At 44.4% G+C, this 19371-nt stretch overlaps 1 protein-coding gene across 7 annotated transcripts in view; it reads right to left on the bottom strand.

Annotated features, from left to right (window-relative positions):
• The window catches only part of kcnq5a (potassium voltage-gated channel, KQT-like subfamily, member 5a), a 112099-nt gene that overhangs the window by 16702 nt on the left and 76026 nt on the right, over positions 1-19371 (bottom strand). For 2 of the 7 annotated variants that reach the window (XM_055902341.1, XM_055902334.1), the window contains exons 8-14: positions 16901-16995; positions 15733-15759; positions 13831-13863; positions 11864-12099; positions 8265-8373; positions 5018-5149; positions 4014-4133 (exon numbers count right to left, since the gene is read on the bottom strand). In XM_055902341.1, coding sequence (XP_055758316.1) covers positions 4014-4133; positions 5018-5149; positions 8265-8373; positions 11864-12099; positions 13831-13863; positions 15733-15759; positions 16901-16995 — 752 coding nt within the window. The remainder of the gene's footprint in view (positions 1-4013; positions 4134-5017; positions 5150-8264; positions 8374-11863; positions 12100-13830; positions 13864-15732; positions 15760-16900; positions 16996-19371) is intronic. The other 5 variants (XM_055902336.1, XM_055902338.1, XM_055902337.1 and 2 more) reach the window with 5 other exon arrangements.

The following is a 19371-nucleotide window of genomic DNA, read 5'->3' as shown; positions in this document are numbered from 1 at the left end:
CAGTTCTGAATAAATAGCCGCTCTGGGCTGAGGGACAGCTCATGACTGGCTGACGGCTCTGGACGCTCATGGCTGGCTGACGGCTCTGGACGCTCATGGCTGGCTGACGGCTCTGGACGCTCATGACTGGCTGACGGCTCTGGACGCTCATGGCTGGCTGACGGCTCTGGCAGATCCTGTCTGGTTGGCGGCTCTGGCAGATCCTGTCTGGTTGGCGGCTCTGGCAGATCCCGTCTGGTTGGCGGCTCTGGCAGATCCCGTCTGGTTGGCGGCTCTGGCAGATCCCGTCTGGTTGGCGGCTCTGGCAGATCCCGTCTGGTTGGCGGCTCTGGCAGATCCTGTCTGGTTGGCGGCTCTGGCAGATCCCGTCTGGTTGGCGGCTCTGGCAGATCCTGACTGACGACTGGCTCTAGCGGCTCCTGACTGACTATCGGCTCTGACGGCTCAGGACAGACGGGCGGCTCTAATGGCTCGGGACAGACGGATGGCTCAGACGGCGCTGGGGAGACGGATGGCTCAGACGGCGCTGGGGAGACGGATGGCTCAGACGGCGCTGGGGAGACGGATGGCTCAGATGGCGCTGCGGAGACGGATGGCTCAGACTGCTCCTGTCTGGCGGAAGGCTCTGTAGGCTCATGGCAGACGGGCAGCTTTGCAGGCTCATGGCAGACGGACAGTTCATGCGCCGTTGGGCAGACGGCAGACTCTGGCCGGCTGAGACGCACTGTAGGCCTGGTGCGTGGTGCCGGAACTGGAGGCACCGGACTGGGGACACGCACTTCAAGCCTAGTGCGGGGAGCAGGGACAGGGCACACTGGATTCTCAAAACGTACTATATGCCTGGTGCGTGGTACCGGCACTGGTGGCACCGGGCTGAGTGCACGCACATCAGGACGAGTACGGGGAGAAGGAACAGTGTGTACAGGGCTCTGGAGACGCACAGGTAGCTCAGCGCGTGGTGCCGGAACTGGAGGCACCGGGCTGGAGACACGCACCATAGAGAGAGTGCGTGGAGGAGGAACAGGGCTCTGGAAACGCACTGGAAGCCTGGTGCGTGGTGTAGGCACTGGTGGTACTGGGCTGGGGCGGGGAGGTAGTGCCGGAAATACCGGACCGTGCAGGCGTACTGGCTCCCTTGAGCACCGAGCCTGCCCAACCTTACCTGGTTGAATGCTCCCCGTCGGCCGACCAGTGCGGGGAGGTGGAATAACCCGCACCGGGCTATGTAGGCGAACCGGGGACACCATGCGTAAGGCTGGTGCCATGTAAGACGGCCCAAGGAGACGTACTGGTGGCCAGATATGTAGGGCCGGCTTCATGACATTTGGCTCAATGCCCAATCTAGCCCTACCAGTGCGGGGAGGTGGAATAACCCGCACTGGCCTATGCACCCGTACAGGAGACACCGTGCACTCTACTGCGTAACATGGCGTCTGCCCGTACTCCCGCTCTCCACGGTTAGCCTGGTAAGTGGGCGCAGGTCTCCTACCTGCCCTTGGCCCACTACCTCTTACCCCCCCCCCCCCCCCCCCCCCAATACATTTTTGGGTGGTACTCACGGGCTTTTCGGGCTTCCGTGCTAGACGCGTCCCCTCATAACGCCGGTTATGGGCTTGATTCTCCGGTCTCCAGCCTTGCTTCCTTGCTGCCTCCTCATATCGCTGCCTCTCTGCTCTCGCTGCCTCCAGCTCAGCTTTAGGGCGGCGATATTCCCCTGGTTGAGCCCAAGGACCTTTTCCATCCAGCTCGTCCTCCCAAGTCCAGTAGTCCTGTGTATAATCCTGCTCGAACATCCGCTGCTTGGTTCTGGAGATTTGGTGGGTGGTTCTGTAACGGTGGTCCTCCTCCTCTTCAACCGAAAAGGAGGAGTAGTGATGGAACCAAGGCGCAGCGGGTTGTGAACACATCATTTATTAAAGAAAACACGAAAACACGAACTTGACTAAAACTAACAAAACAACAAACGGTGTAGACAGACCTGGACGACGAACTCACATAAACACGAAGAACGCACGAACAGGGAAAATAGCCTACACATAAATGACGATGTACAAAACAAACCGAACAGTCCCGTATGGTGCGACAAACACTGACACAGGAGACAACCACCCACAACGAACACTGTGAAACAACCTACCTAAATATGACTCTCAATTAGAGGAACGCCAAACACCTGCCTCTAATTAAGAGCCATACCAGGCAACCCATAAACCAACATAGAAACAGAAAACATAGAATGCCCACCCAAACTCACGTCCTGACCAACTAACACATACAACAAACTAACAGAAATAGGTCAGGAACGTGACAACTGTTCCGCAAATGTCCCGCATAACCATGCCCTTGTCCCACATTTGAGCTTTTTAAATGTGGTCACCCTAATACCACCTGTGGAAACATTGCTACTGCAACATGTTAACAAACATTTTTCAAATCAGGAGAGTTTTCTTACGTGTGAAACTGAAAATTTGATTTTCACTCTCACATGTGGAATTTCAAGTTCAAATGTGAAAAAACAATCACATGTAAAAATCTAATCTGCAGTTTCACATGTGAAATTAAACACACATTCACATGTAAAAACTGCAAATTTGACATGCGTGTTTTTGTGACGGCAGACTATAGTTAAAACACAATCATACATTGTTTCTAAACTACATTTTAAATCAACTACAATGCAATCTACAGTGTGATTAAAGAAAACTAAGTGGATCATTAACCTATGTTTGAACCGACCCAGCTATAACTCTGTGGAGATAAGACAAGACAGCGAAAGCTCCTCCAGGTTTTCCGTATCTGGGGCGGGACTGGAACTGTCAGCTAAGTGGTAATAAACTGTGGTGAGACTTCAGCAGATAATCCAGATATAGTGTGTAATGTATGTGCGTTAGTGTGTTGGAATGGACTTTTAAATCAGCTTTGTTCTTGTCGGACAGGTAGGAGGGACATTTAGGACGCTATGATGCTATGTGTGATATATAAACTAATGTACATGGTGTTTTGAGTAGAGCTCTCTCGAGAATAAAGTTACTGATTCATTTGGACACTGGTCTTTGTCTATTTTATGCAAATAAGAATCTTACAAATTCTTAGAAACGGACAGAGTGTTTGCTTTGTTATAATTGAATTGGTTAACGAACACATAGGAATCTACTTCCTTTAACAAGTGCATGATAAAAAACAACAATCTGCTCCAACTAGTAACTACAGCCATTCTCTGTGTTCACAAAATATCCATGTAGAGAGCAGAGGAGACTGGTGGGAGGAGCTATAGGAGGATAGGCTCATTGTAATGGCTGGAATGGAATTCATGGAAGAGAGTCGAACATGTAGTTTCCATATGTTTGATGTGTTTGATACTATTCCATTCCAGCTATTACAATGAGCCCGCCCTCCTATAGTTCATCCAACCGGCCTCCTCTAGTTGACAAAATCCTTAGTCATTAGCCAATCCTTTGAAGGAGGAAAATTATGTTAGTAAAGATACAGCAGCAGCTGTCAATCTATGTCCCCGAAGCACAGCAACATGCAAAAGATTTGAAACAGACCACACATTCATAACAGCTTTTCTTCTACCACACGCTTGGTGAGATGTTACACACGTAACATCTACTAGTTGAATGCGTCCATTGGTTAGAAAGCATATGTCATCAGGGAGTCCAAAGCTCCTACAACTGGGTTGCAGTGTCTCCTTTCTAGTCAATATACAGAACTATGGTGAACGAAATCAAAAGATCTAAAAGTAACTGGATAGTGTAAGCAATATAGTAGAAACTATTCTAGTCCCATTGGAAGCCTGCAGGTTGAGCCATCACCATTTCCCCTTTAAACCTATCCTGTCTCTGTGGATCTAGAAACACAGGCTTTGTGCTCCCTGATGGACACATTGACATAGCACCATCTCCTTTCAAACTCTGTCTTCTGTGTGAGGGATTGGGGACAGGGTGGAGTTGGGGGTAGTGGCTTGGGGGTTTATGTTATTAGGGGTTGGTGTGGGAGGGGGGTTGTCTAACCCTGGGGACTTCATCCCTGGGGCGGACTTCCTCCTGGCCTGGCTGTAATATAAGTGCAGGGAGGGGGAGGACATGTTCCTGGGTTTGCTGCTCAGGGTGTGGCCCACTCCAGTGTCCAGTCTGTATGAGAGAGACATGGGGGTCAGATACAACACACACACACGCACACACACTCAGACTCTGAAGCGTAGCAAAAAAGGACAACTACAGGCAGCACGTACCCGCCACAATTACATTCTCCAAAACAGACTAACTACTAGAATCCACTAGTAGATTCCACTCTATTAATCAGTAAAAGTACACAATGTAATGCCATGTCTAACAGGATTATATCACTGACGTAACCGAAGACAACAATCCAAACTCCTGAAATGTTATGGTTGGTTAGTCTCAGACAATAACGCAATGCAAGAGTCACACATAGAGATGCATGAGATGTCTACAATTTGACCTATGTTAGGCGGGAGGGGGTGGGGGGGTTGTCTAACCCTGAGTCAGACTTCGTCCCTGGCATGCGCTTCCTCCTGGCCTGGCTGTAATATAAGTGCGGGGGGGGGGGGGGGGGGGGGGGCTCAGCCTGGGAGGGAGAGGTATATAGGAGGGTCAGATATATACACACACGCAAACACACACGTTAATGAAGTGGAGAAGGTGAACATACGTATATAGAAAGGTGTGTGAGTGTGTGTGTTTCAGTGTCTGTGTGTCAGCTTGTGTGTGTATTGTGTGCACTCTTAGAAAAAAAGGGTTCCAAAAGGGTTCCTCGGCTGTCCCCATAGGAGATCCATTTTTGGTTCCCGGGAGAACACTTTTTGTTTCTACGTAGAACCCTTTTGGGTTCCCTGTAGAACCATCTGTGGAAAGGGTTCTAAATGAAACCCAAAAGTGTTCTACCTGGAACCAAAATAGTTCTTCAAAGGGTTCTCCTATGGGCACAGCTGAAGAACCCTTTTAGGTTCTGGATAGCTCCTTTTTTTCTAAGAGTGTGTGTCTGTGCATCTCACCTAGTCTGTAGACTCTTGATTCTGCAGAGCATATCCAGGTGTCCTGCAGAGTACTGCTCTATCACATCCTTCACATCGTATGGACGCAGAGTCTCCTTAAACTTCTTCTTTGCTACATGAAACTTCATGATCCTGAGTGGAAAAGTAGGGGGAATCACACAGAGATCCGTCAATGTTCTACTTGTCATCTCTTAGTCAGCCACTAGAGGGTAACAAGAGCTTAACTATGCATAACCCTGTATGTTGGCAAGAAGCTGACAGTTGTTATTGTAGCCTTTATTTTTGTATTTAAACATTTTTTTTAACAAGATCAGCTTTAAAAAAATATTTCTCAGTTTATTTTATCAATCTTGAGATACAATCAGTTATTTTCATCACTTCTTGTTTTTGTAACTTTTTATTTTATTTAACCTTTATTTAACTAAGTTAAGAACAGTTTAACTAAGTTAAGTCAGTTAAGAAAAAAATCTTATTTACAATGATGGCCTACCAAAAGGCAAAAGGCCTCCTGCAGGACCAGGGGGTGGGATTAAAAATGAAATATAAATATAGGACAAAACACACATCAAGACAAGAGAGACACCACAACACTACATAAAGAGACCTAAGACAACAACAGCATGTCAGCAACACATGTCAACACAGCATGGTAGCAACACAACATAACAACAACATGGTAGCAACACAAAACATGGTACAAACATTATTGGGCACAGACAACAGCACAAAGGGCAAGAAGGTAGAGACAACAATACATCACGTGAAGCAGTCACAACTGTTGTTGCTCTAAAAGAAATTTGGCTATCTTTATTATTTTGAAAATTGATTAATATCATACATTGTAAGTTCCATCACATTTACATTATATATATATATATATATATAAAAAATCTAAAGTCAAGAACTCCCATTGTTCACCCCCTCCTTTCGTTTCGATGGTTCTTCTCCTTTTCATTTCCATTCTAATTTGTTTAAAAACTTATTCACCAGGTGTTGGAACTGGTTCGGTGAACAAAACCGAAAACCCGGAAAAGAATTACATTTAGTTAGGGATACTATAGTTATCACATTTCACATTGGATTATTAACTACATAAAGGGAAGATTTTTAATTTGTGTGCCACTGTGCACACACAAGCTTGTTAGCTAGCTAGCTTCTCTGGTCCAACGTTAATCCAACTCTGAAGTTCAAAGACATTCAAAGTTCTTCCATAGAAGCTGCTCCTGCGTAGGTATAATTCTGTGGGCCTAAATCAGATAATGCATGTCATCACAAAATTCCCAGCTCTTCAAGCCAAGCCTCCTCTTTCACTCTCTCCCAACCTGCAAAATGTTAGATCCATCTCGTGCTCTACACTTGTTTTTCCATCACAAATACAAACAACTCACTGAGCTACAGCTTGCCTGCTCCATAGCAAGCTGCCCTATCTGCACTGCATAATTCATTAAGTAATTTAATGTTGAGCTAAATGTAAAAAAAAACGATGATTTCAGAGGTTTAAAAAGGAACAGAAAGGAATGATATAAACAGGTATTTTGGGGGGTTTGAACCGGTTCAGAACATTATTTGGCTGGTCAGAACAGTGGAACGGATGGTTCTGTTCAGAACTAAACGACTGGAAAATAATTTTGGTTCCAACCCCTGGCCTTTACCTTTTATTTTCGGAGCATTGGTTAAAAAAACATTACTCTGATATTTTCACAAGAACATTATGAAACCTTAGCTCATGTCAACAAAACCTGACAGAGCTATTTTGAAACCAATCCACGCTAGAATTGTATTATCCCTCAACCTTAATGTACTGTACAAGTACAACTACTGCTGGGTAAATAATATTGATGCAGGTAAGTGGATCTACAGTTGGTTCATTCTGACCCCCTGATGGCTTCAGAATTGCTCCAGTTGCTCATGATCCTCACTGTATAAATGGAAACCATCATGACAGATGAGCTGCTGCAATAATAGTTCTGACTGAGAGGGTGTCAACCTGACACCCTGGGAAAGCCAGGGGCATGTCTACACTCCCGTTGCCCATTGAGGGGGCCTGCTGAGCGGACAGGCTGGGCCAGGGGAGAGGGGGTCCTCTGGAGCAACAACCTGGTGTTGGGAATTGGGGTGTTGGCAGCCAATCAAAATAGGACATCTTCCGACACCGTCAGAGAGAGGTGAGGGAGAGGGGGAGGTAAAGGAAAATGGAGAGTGGGAGAGAGAAAGAGAGAGGTGAGGTAGTAAAAAAGAGAGTGAGAGGTGGTGAGTGAGGGAGAGGGGGGAGGAGAGGGAGAGACAGTACCATTAGGGTGGCCACATTAGTAAACAGATACACGTTGCTGGTGCGAGAGTGAGTAACTGGACAGCTGTAACAAAAAACACAGCCCCCAAAACTGTACTCCCTGACCTCTCACTGGGTAAACAGAATCCCCTGAAGCACCACAGAGCCTCACAGCAGTAGACTGTGGACTGACAGGGACTGACAGCGAAAACACCTCCCTGGTCAGGCAGACAACCACAGTACTGTAGTATCCACAGGTCTTGCCCTGTGAGAGTATGTGAACGATTGGGCTAGAACAACATGGAGGAGGTCCATGCTCTGGATCTGTATCTAAGAACCTGGAAGGCTCAGATATATATTCTTACAATATATGTCTATGTTTACGATTGTTGTAGTGTATGCATTCGCTATGTACACTGTTTACAACAGCCATGTCCTGAACAAAATAGAAAGAACATTTTTACAAAGGATTGTGTAAGAAAACACAAGTCTACATAGAGATTTGTATAGAGATATAGATCAATCATAAACAACAGGTGTGGACTAACAATTCAATTCTTACTTACGGGCTCTTACCAACAATGCAGAGAGAAAGAAAATAGAGAAGTAATAGAAAAGTAAAATGCTGTTCCACCCATTATTATGAGCCTTCCTCCACTTACCAGCCTCCACTGCTATATACAAGGAGTACCAGTACAGAGTCAATGGGCAGGGGTACGAGGTAATTGAGGTAGATATGTACATATAATTAGGAATAAAGTGACAGATAGTAAACAGTAGCAGCAGCATATGTGATGAGTCAAAGAAGTTAGTGCAACAAGGGTCAATGCGGATAGTCCGGGTAGCTATTTGATGAACTGTTTTATTAACTATTTAGCAGTGTTATGGCTTGGGGGCAGAAGCTGTTCAGCGTTCTGTTGTTTGCAGACTTGGTGCATCGGTATTGTTTGCTGCGGTAGCAGAGAGAACAGCACTCACCTGACGGCTCTGATGACAGCCTTCAGTGGAGCTGATATGTCCTCCATGGTGACATCACAGTGGCATCCCCTGTCGTCGAACGTGTCATCATTCACCATTCCTGTGTCCACTGAGATACAGAAAGAGGGGTGGTCTCAAATGTACTTGTCTCTTATACTGCCATAGCCTACTAGTCAGCTTCCAATTGGCTCTTTAACCTGTCTAGGATGAGGGTGCCGCTAGCGGCACTCCCCCCCACCCCCACTGAAAAGGCAGAGCCGCGAAATTCAAAAAAAATATTTTTTTTAAATATTTAACTTTCACACATTAAAGTCCAATACAGCTAATGAAAGACACAGATCTTGTGAATCCAGCCAACATGTCCGATTTTTAAAATGTTTTACAGGGAAGACACCAATATGTAAAGATGTAAATCTATTAGCTAAAAACACATTAGCATAATCCACCATCTTTTATTTGTCCACCAACAACAGTAGCTATCACTAATTCGGCTAAACTAAGATATTTATAGCCCCTAACCAAGAAAAAAACTCATCAGATGACAGCCTGATAACATATTTATGGTATGGGATAGGTTTTGTTAGAAAAATGTGCATATTTCAGGTAGATGGCATAGGTTACAATTGCACCCACCGTCACAAATGGACTAGAATAACTACATAGAGCAACGTGTTTACCTACTTACTAATCATCAAACATTTCGTAAAAATACACAGCATACACTAATCGAAAGACACAGATCCTGTGAATACAGACAATATTTCAGATTTTCTAAGTGTCTTACAGCGAAAACACAATAAATCGTTATATTAGCATAGCACATGTGCAAACATTACCCCAGCATTAATTCTAGCCAAAGTGAGCGATAACGTAAACATCGCCAAAATATATTATTTTTTCACTAACCTTCTCAGAATTCTTCAGATGACACCCCTGTAACATCACATTACAACATGCATATACAGTTTGTTCGAAAATGTGCATATTTAGCCACCAAAATCATGGTTACACAATGACAAAAGTAGCCCAGCTGGTGAGAAAATGTTGGTGCGCCATATTAGACAGTGATCTACTCTTATACATAAATACTCATAAACGTGACTAAAAAATATAGGGTGGACAGCGATTGATAGACAATTTAATTCTTAATACAATCGCGGATTTACATTTTTTAAATTATCCTTACTTTTCAATACAGTTTGCGCCAAGCGAAGCTACGTCAAAAAACATGGCGTCCTAAGCCACTAACATTTTTCGACAGAAACACGATTTATCATAATAAAAATGTCCTACTTTGAGCTGTTCTTCCATCAGTATCTTGGGCAAAGGAACCTTTCTTGGGTCTAATCGTCTTTTGGTGGAAAGCTGTCCTCTTGCCATGTGGAAATGCCAACTGCGTTCGGGATGAACTGGAAGCGTGCCCAGCGATTCACAGCGTTTCAGAAATAAATGTCCCAAAATCGCACTAAACGGATATAAATTGCTATAAAACGCTTTAAATTAACTACCTTATGATGTTTTTAACTCCTATAACGAGTCTTAACATGACCGGAGAAAGATTACTCCCAACACTAATGCTTGGAACAGGTGCGGGTCGGTGTCCTCCACGCGCATGACGCACCAAGAAAAGAGTTGCTAGCTACAGGGTTTTTTAATTTATAGTGCCTGTGAACGCGCAATCGACCCCATTCAAATCGTCATCACGTAAAGGCATCCAGGGGAAGATGTAAGCAGTGTCCGTATACTCATAGCAATAACAGTGGCCTTTTAACTGACTCCAGATCAGGGGCCAACATTTCTGAAATCTGACTCCATGTCAGGGAAATTGCTGTAGAATGGGTTCTGTTCCACTTAGAGACAAAATTTCAACTCCTATAGAAACTATAGACTGTTTTCTATCCAATAATAATAATAATATGCATATTGTACGATCAAGAATTTTGTGGGAAGCCGTTTCAAAAATTACACGATTAGCATAAATAGTGACAACAGCGCCCCCAGCCTCAACAGGTTAAACCCCTCACCGTCGCATCTCTTCCCCCGGTCATAATTACAAAAGAGAATGCATTCTAAATTAAAGGTGTCCAAATAATTCTTCCTTCCTTACAGACTTCAGCTCCAAGCTGAAACTCCACAATATAATATTTCAAAATAAGTTTGCAGCTTTCCATTTTCTCCTCAAATGAAAATTGGATCTCTAGGAATGGTCAATAATTGTCCACTCAGCTTGTATGCGTGATGGGCGGAGGATGCATACATCATCTAGCCAACAATATGAGAGTACTCAGAGTTTCTCAGGTCATATTGATTTTTAATAGGATACGTGTCCTGAAGAGCACAGATAAAGAGCATAGATATACAGGGTAGAGGCGGGGTGACAGAAACAGGGAACTGCTCAGCCAAGCACTTCCCGCCTCTATTAGAAGGTTACATACAGCTTGAATTCTCTGTTACAGTAGAGGTTAATACACCGAGTATACAAAACATTAAGAACACCTGCTCTTTCCATGACATAGACTGACCAGGTGAATCCAGGTGAAAGCGACGATCACTTTTTGATGTCATTTGTTAAATCCACTTAAATAGTCAGGGGGCTGGAACATAATTAAAAATAATTTGTAGACTGCAAATTGACCTCAAGAAGGCCAAACAGATATGTTTGACTAAAACATGATAATTTCAAACCTTGCTTACATTTGTACACGATCACTTATCTCTCTATTATGCGTGGGAATAAGATTGGGAACAGATTTCATCAATTCAAATCAATTGGAGTTGATTTCCTGGTGTTGTTAGTCTTTTATGTCCAACAATGAAAATTGAAAAAAAAAAGTTACAAAACAAATATGATTATTTTTTGCTTAGAAAACTTGGGGTGCCAAATAGGTACGGGGGCACCGTCAGTGGAGTAGAGACGCCAAGCAGCCTGGGGTACAAGGTGACACGTGCAGACATACACAGACAGAAACTGCAACATGGTGAAGAGATGGGGTACACGTAATCATACACACACAGATAGAGGTGCAAAGCACATACACAAACAGACATATACTGAGTATACAAAACATTAAGAACACCTGCTGTTTTCATGACAGACTGACCAGGTGAATCCAGCTGAAAGCTATGATGCCTTCTTGACGTCACTTGTTAAATCTAACTTCAATCAGTGTAGATGAAGGGGAGGAGACAGGTTAAAGACAATTGATTGTCTATGTGTAAGGATAACCAGTCAACCTGACACAACTGTTGGAGGCATTGGGGTCAACATGGGCCAGCACATTTTCGGCACCTTGTAGAGTTCATGCTCCGACGAATTGAGGCTGTTCTGAAGGCAAAAGTCGGGGGTGCAACTAAATATTAGGAAGGTGTTCGTGATGTTTGGTATATGGCAGTGGACTGGAACTCCACATGTCATGTTGGAGGATATTGCAACTTCTGTGGATTGTAAGTCTTGACTCATTAATCTACCCTTGTGGGGAAAAAAGTGCATACCGTATACACACGTACGTACGCACGCATGCACACACATTCACGTAACCCCCCCCCACACACACACACACACACACACACACACAGAGGCACACATCCTGTCCACTCACCTTCGGAGGGCGCGGTGCGTGATTGGCTCTTAAGGCGTAAGGAGGGTCTAAAGCGGGTGCGGTCATTGAAGCTCCAGCTCTTCTGCACCTTGGCAGGGCTGCTGCGCGTCTCAGCGCCCGCCACATTGTTGCCCGGGGAACAGCGTCGATCATTGTTGATGGACGTCTGGCGGCTCTTCATGCTCTGGCCGCGAGGGCTTGCCATACGTACCCGCTCCTTAAAGCTCAACTTAGTACTAAAGAGAGAGACAGAAAGACAGAGAGGAAGAGGGAGAGAGCGAGAGAGAGAGTGAGCAAAAGCCTCTTATTATGCATTCCCCCTGAGAGAGACAAATGTGTGCAGACAGAGTGTAGTTACAGTGTAGTGCAGTGTATTGTCCTTTTCTCGAACATTACAAACATGCTTACCTCATACACAATACACCAAGAGTACCCCATCTACTCTCTAAGACAGTGGTCCCTGGTCCCCTGGTCCCGAGGAGATATAGGGTGTGCAGGCTTTTGCTCCAGCCTAGCCGACTAAACTCCACGATTTACGAACAATGTTGTGTGTAATTGCAAGCTATTCTTTGGTTCTGAAATCAGTAGTTTATGATTAAAATGTTATGTGATGTCGGAGCTCCAATCCGCCCAACCTAGTCGACGCTCAACTCTATCGTAAATCGCAGAGTTGAGTTTAATCAGCTAACGCCAGACCAGCACTGAAGGAGCTGAATCAGCTGGGCAGAAACAAAAGCCTAAACATTTTGAAAATAAGTTACTACTTAGAACCATAAAGGGTTATTCAATTGTCTCCATATGAGAACCCTCTGAAAAGCACTCTTTTTGGTTTCTAGTGGAACCCACCACTAATACAAGGTTAAACAGTGCCTTTGGAAAGTTCAGACCCTTTGACTTTTTCCAAATTTTGTTACGTTACAGCCTTAGAATAAAGCTGTAATGTTCTTTTTTTCTAACAGGGTAAACACCTTGTAGCTCTCCAGGACCTCTATAGGAGTTCTTGGGGACTACTGTTGTAGAGGTCAAAGGCAGTAGTATGACACTGATCAGTGTTCCAAGACAAAGACAATAACCAAGGAACACCGCAAGATTTACACTTTATACAGATGCATAGAAGCACTCTTCCTACTTATACTGTAAGCTAGTATCTCAGTATCTCTAGGACACTTAGACCTGTATTGTGCCAGTGAGTCTGTGCTTAGACATACTGTAGCTTTATAGATGAGTGGGAGATGCAGACAGCCTCTACCTGAGACACACCCTAACCCCTGCCGTGACAACAAGAGACGCATGCAACGCTGTGAACCAATCAGATGGCGTGACAGCAGGCCCAATGGTCAGGCTTGATTCTTCAGGCACCAATGATCAGTGAGCAAACTCCCAGTTTCTGTGGAAACTTCAGGAGGGAATATTGCGCTCCAGTAACCATTAGGAAGTTATTCATGATAACAGGGACCTTCCCCAAGCCTAGGTAAAGGAAGATGCATCAATGCCGTGTGGGATGAGTAGGGTCAAAGGTCAGTCGGGGTGGTGGTGACCATTTTTATGAGGACATGCAGTGGCACCATGCAGCCAAGCCAAGAGACCTCAGCAGACAAATGGAGGTCTAGATGGACTGTAGATTTTATGGTGATGAAAGACTTTGTTAAGAGTTCTGATTTCTACACACAGAACTACTTCCGCTATATAAGGGGACCGGGATACAGTTATTTAGGGGTTGTGTCTGATAAGGTGGTCCAAGGGAGGTGGAGGTCGAAACCAACAGGCAACATGTAACAGGCAGCAGTCCCATTAGACAAGCAAAGGGCTAATACAATTATTTAATGGGGAGGGGGTAGGTGGCAGTTTTGGGGTTCTCTCATCATCCTCCATGCACCTGGCAGTTAGTCAGCATTCCCAGAGATCATGTGACCAGGGAAGAGAGGATGCTGGGTAGTGGGTACTTCCTAAATTTCCATGCGTAATACCTTCTGAAGCGCCTCCTATTACTATGACCCTTACTAGGGAGGTAGGGAGGAAGACAGATAGAGGAGGAAGGGGTTAAAACACCAAGGAGTGGGGAAGGGAGGGACGAGAGACATCTGTACGGTCAATACCGTCAGAAGCAGTGGAGGTTGCTGAGAGGAGAACAGTTCATAATAATGTCCTGAACGGAGCAAATGGAATGGCATCAAACACCTGGAAACCATGTGTTTAATGTATTGGATACCATTCCACTGATTCTGCTCCAGTTATTACCACCAGCCCGTTCTCCCCAAGTAAGGTGCCACCAACCTCCTGTGGTCAGAACTATAAACTGCCGATTATACAGTAGATCTCGCATTCTCTGGTCTGATTATATACAGTAGCTCACACACCTTTAGCTGTAGGAGTTGCAATACAAACCATGAGAGTCATTTATGGTGGTTGTGTCTTTACAATCTAGATAGTCAGAAGTCAGAAGTTGTGAAAAGAGCAGAATAAGCAGACACACCCCAATTCTCATACTCTCACACATATAAACAGACCACCCCCCCCCCCCCCCCCCCCCCCCCCCCCCCACACACACACACACACACACACACACACACACACACACACACACACACACACACACACACACACACACACACACACACACACACACACACACACACACACACACACAGTGTTTAGTTTTTTAGTGCCTGTTGAGTATATAAGTCAGTTTTACCAGACTAATTTGCTACTGTAAAGCAATTACAACATTACCTAAGTTCTCAACCGTTGATGTGAGCGATGCTGAGGAAAAATCCTATTATACAGCTAATTGTATAGTATACATTTTAGGGTATGAAAAGCTGGGCTATAATTATGATTTCAAAAGCTCTCGCCTAATTGACTAAACCACAACACAAGTTACTTGAGAAGCCAATGAAAGCATAGAAAACCTCATGACTTCTAACAGCTTGGAGGATTAGCAGGGAATGACAGTTTGGTGTGTGTGTGTGTGTGTGTGTGTGTGTGTGTGTGTGTGTGTGTGTGTGTGTGTGTGTGTGTGTGTGTGTGTGTGTGTGTGTGTGTGTGTGTGTGTGTGTGTGTGTGTGTGTGTGTGTGTGTGTGTGTGTGCCTGCGCATGTGCTGTGCATATGTCTCTCAACATAAAGTCCAAATTTAGCTGCACTGGCATGACACGAGAAATCCACCGTTGCTAAAGGAGCCCTGTATTGTAAAAATAATAACCTGAAATCATACTTAAAGTCACAGATCTCCCTGTCTCTTCCTCCTCCTCTCCTTGTCTCTCGGCCTGCCGACCGAGACTGGTGTTTGACAAGTTAAATAAATACCCTTGGAATGGAAAACGCGCGTCATGGTGCAGACACGGTACAGACGCTGGTTTGCACATAACACACACATATCGTAGAAACACACACACACACACACACACACACACACACACACACACACACACACACACACACACACACACACACACACACACACACACACACACACACACACACACACACACACAATAAGCAAAGAAACACACTCAGATACTCTCTCAAACACGGCAGAGACAGAGAAAAGTGGTACTCCAGTCATTGTGGCTTGGAAAGCCAGGAGCCAAGAGAGACCATGGTGCTCTGAGAGACAGAGGCTGCTACACTAGAGAGCCTTTTCTCAATCCAGGACGACGACTGTCATAGCACTGTTGTTCCCCTCTGACCAGGGACTGATTCTGACCAGGGACACCAGGTGAGTGCTCTGGTCAAACAGTGACTTTCAAAACAATTTGAAAACAAGGGTTCAGTTTCAACACGTTTATCAACCAGCATATGTCTTCTTTTTAGAGTGAATGTCTTTGAATGAACCATTGCGTGATGTGTGTAGAGGCGAGAGCTACAAACCTGCTAATCGTCTCACCCTGTTCTTTCCTTTAGGTGTTAGTGAGAAGAGAGGAGAGAGACAAAGGAAGAGATATCAGTCGTTAATGACAGAGTCTACAGGGTCTCCCTACACCACACACAGGGACAGAGAGATGAAGAAGTCAGCCAGCTTCATACTGTAACGTCCTCCCTGTGTGTATCGCATGCGAGACATGATGTCAGAAGACAAACCGTCAGGCATGAAGAACACGAACCACTACAGTCAAAGCCTTGTGCAAGACCAATTTTGTCAACTAGTTTACAGAACATTGCAGCAGGCATACATGCAAGCAATAGCTGTGCCACTCAACTGGGCTCGGAAAGCACCGACAGACAGAGATAGAAGATAGAAAGGTGTGTGTCCCTGGGCAAAAACTGGTTGAATCAATGTTGTTTGCACGTCATTTCATCCCAAAAAGGATATGTGATGACATTGAATTAATATGGATATTGGTGATATTTTGTGTTTATTTCACGTTGAATTCACATTAGTTGACAACTCAACCAAAGGTAATTCAAAGCTAGACGTTGAACTTACTTCTGTGCCCAGTGGGGTGTGTGTGTATTTGTGATTGAAAAAGCAGATGTTTGTGTTTGCGCCCACACTGGATGTAGATCTATAGGGTATGTATGTGTATGTTTGCGTGAGAAAGAGCGAGCGATAAAGCACGTCATCCTGTGAATATTTCCAGGATCCTCTCATGTGTCCTTAAACACACCCTAAAATCTACAGAAAAGACATGGATGTCATTCCTGGACAACATAAGCTGGAAAATGTTCATGTTTGTACACTCTGTTTTACTTTCAATGTTTAAATTAATTAATTGAAAGCAAAGTATTTGTGAGTTGGTTCTTTGTGTGTGGGCGCCTGGAAATATTGGAATATTTGATGACTGTGAGCCTTAAAAAAAAAGTCCATATGAAAGTATTGTAACCATACCATTATATCAAATTATAATAACAGCAAAATAACTATAGGAAGGAATGTCAAAAGGAGTTGACGAGCTGATTAAAACTCAATTAGGGAGAAATATCCACAAGAGACCAACCGCTAAAAAAGTAGAGCAGGAAATTGTGGAAAAAACTAGAGGTGCACAGAGACCAAATAGGAAGAGAGCAGAGCAGCAGCCGTACTTTAGTTGTTACCTACTTTGCAGGACTGCAGGTATGCAACGCCTTCAAATGAGGCTTCCATGTAGCTATGGAAACCGAGTTCTCATCAGCAGCATAACTACGCCAGACACACTACGTGCAGAGTCAACAGAAAACAAAAGAAAAACACACAGAGAGGGAGAGAGAGAGAGGGGAGGGAGGGAGAACAGGGGGATAATAAAAAATAAAAAATACAACAAGGCCAGAGGGAACGGAGGAGGGAGGAAGGGGGATTGGGGTAAGAAAGAAAGAAAGAGAAATAAAACAAAGAGAGTGATTAGTAAAACCGGTGGTGTCAAGGCATCATGGGGAGGGGGGGATACATGCCTGAAGGGGGAGTGGGCGCCCTGGTAGTGCTGCCACGTGGCACTGAGGTAGGTACGGGCACCGTCGGTGGAGTAGAGACGCCAAGCAGCCTGGGATATGAGGTGACACGCATAGAGAGACATACATAGACGGGAGCAATGGCAACATGGTGAGGAGATAGGGTACACGTAATCATACACACACGGATAGAGGTGCACAACACATACACAGACAGACACACATACAAAGAGTGTACAAAACATTAAGAACACCTGCTTGTCCACATGGATTAACCTGGTGAATCCAGGTAAAAGCTATGATCCCTTATTGATGTCACTTGTTAAATCTAACTTCAATCAGTGTAGATGAATGTGAGGGGACAGTTTAACAGAGGATTTTTAAGCCTTGACACAATTGAGACATGGATTGTGTATGTGTGCCACCCAGAGGCTGAATGGGCAAGACATTTAAGTGCCTTTGAACGGGGGTACGGTAGACGCACCAGTTTGTGTTGAGAACTGCATCGCTGCTGGATGTTTCACGGTCAACAGTTTCCTGTGTGTATCAAGAATGGTCCACCACCCAAAGGACATCCAGCAAACTTGACACAACTGTGGGAAGCATTGGAGTCAACATGGGCCAGCATCTCTGTGGAACGCTTTTGCCATATTGGTCCATGCTTTGAGGCTGTTTTGAGGGCAAAAGGGGGAACGGTGTTCCTAATGTTTTGTACACTCAGTGTATATACAAAGCGAAATACCAGGGGCTAACAAACAACAGAGATAACACATTCCTGCCGACTGCAGATGTAAGTCCATCTGTCGAGAGAAGATATCTGGTCAGATGAAGAAGTGTTGAGGTCCTTATCAACTCAGCCATACTGTACAGAAATGATGAATAGAGCAAATGGAGTTGCTTGTTTGCGGGCCTTAAAGCAGGGGAAAAGGGGAGCTAAATTGAATACATGAATCAAACGAGTAGCCTAATCGTTTTTTTCTGCTTGATGTTAAAATCTCTTGAAAAACAAGATGTGTGTGTGTTTTGTGTTTGTTTTTGAGTTCATTGTGTATGTTGCGTTGATGGGGTATTGTAATAGTCCAGGTCTTGTCTGATAGGATGAGCTATTGCGTAGAGGGAAATCCACCCTGGGCTCTAGTGGAAACAGCTCATAAATATCACCTCTGTATTTCCTTTGGACCTGAGAGAGTACAAAGAGTCTCAGCCACGATTAGGTATCGACTACACACAAACACACACACATACTGTACACACACGTGCATGTTTCTACACTCACGCATACACATACAGTACCAGTCAGAAGTTTGGACACAGCTACTCATTCAAGGGTTTTTCTTTATTTTGACTATTTTCTACATTGGAGAATAATAGTGAAGACATCAAAACTATGACATAACACATATGGAAACATGTGGTAACCAAAAAAGTGTTAAACAAATCAAAAAATATTTGAGATTTGAGATTCTTCAAAGTAACCAGCCTTTGCCTTGATGGGAGCTTTGCACACTCTTGGCATTCTCTCAACCAGCTTCATGAGGTCGTCACCTGGAATGCATTTCAATTAACATGTGTGCCTTGTTAAAAATTTGAGCCAATCTGTTGAGTTGTGACAAGGTAGGAGTGGTATACAGAAGATAGCCCTATTTGATAAAGCTGTCATCAAGGCAAAGGGTGGCTACTTTGAAGAATCTCAAATATAAAATGTATTTTAATTTGTTTAACACTTTTTTGGTTACTTCATGATTCCATATGTGTTCTTTCATAGTTTTGATGTCTTCACTATTATTATTGATTGGTACTGTATATAAACACACACACTCTGATACAAAGACACGTAGGCATGTTCACTTTCACACACACACACACACACACACACACACACACACACACACACACACACACACACACACACACACACAGAGAGAGAACAGTTCAGTGGTAGCAGGTGGCACTGTAAATGGGGAAGACGGGATCATAGTAATGGTTAGAACAGAATTAATGGAATGATATCAAACACATCAAATACCTGGTTTTTCATGTGTTTGATACCATTCCATTCACTCCAATCCTTCCACCATTATCAGCCTTCCTCCCCTCACCAGCCTCCAATGGAACAGTTATAGCATGTCTGGTGATAAACTTGTT

Source organism: Salvelinus fontinalis, chromosome 37, assembly GCF_029448725.1.
Source record: "Salvelinus fontinalis isolate EN_2023a chromosome 37, ASM2944872v1, whole genome shotgun sequence".
Classification (NCBI taxonomy): Eukaryota; Metazoa; Chordata; class Actinopteri; order Salmoniformes; family Salmonidae; genus Salvelinus; species Salvelinus fontinalis.
The sequence above is the reverse complement of the archived record's forward strand: the minus strand, read 5'-3'. Positions and strand labels throughout refer to the sequence as shown.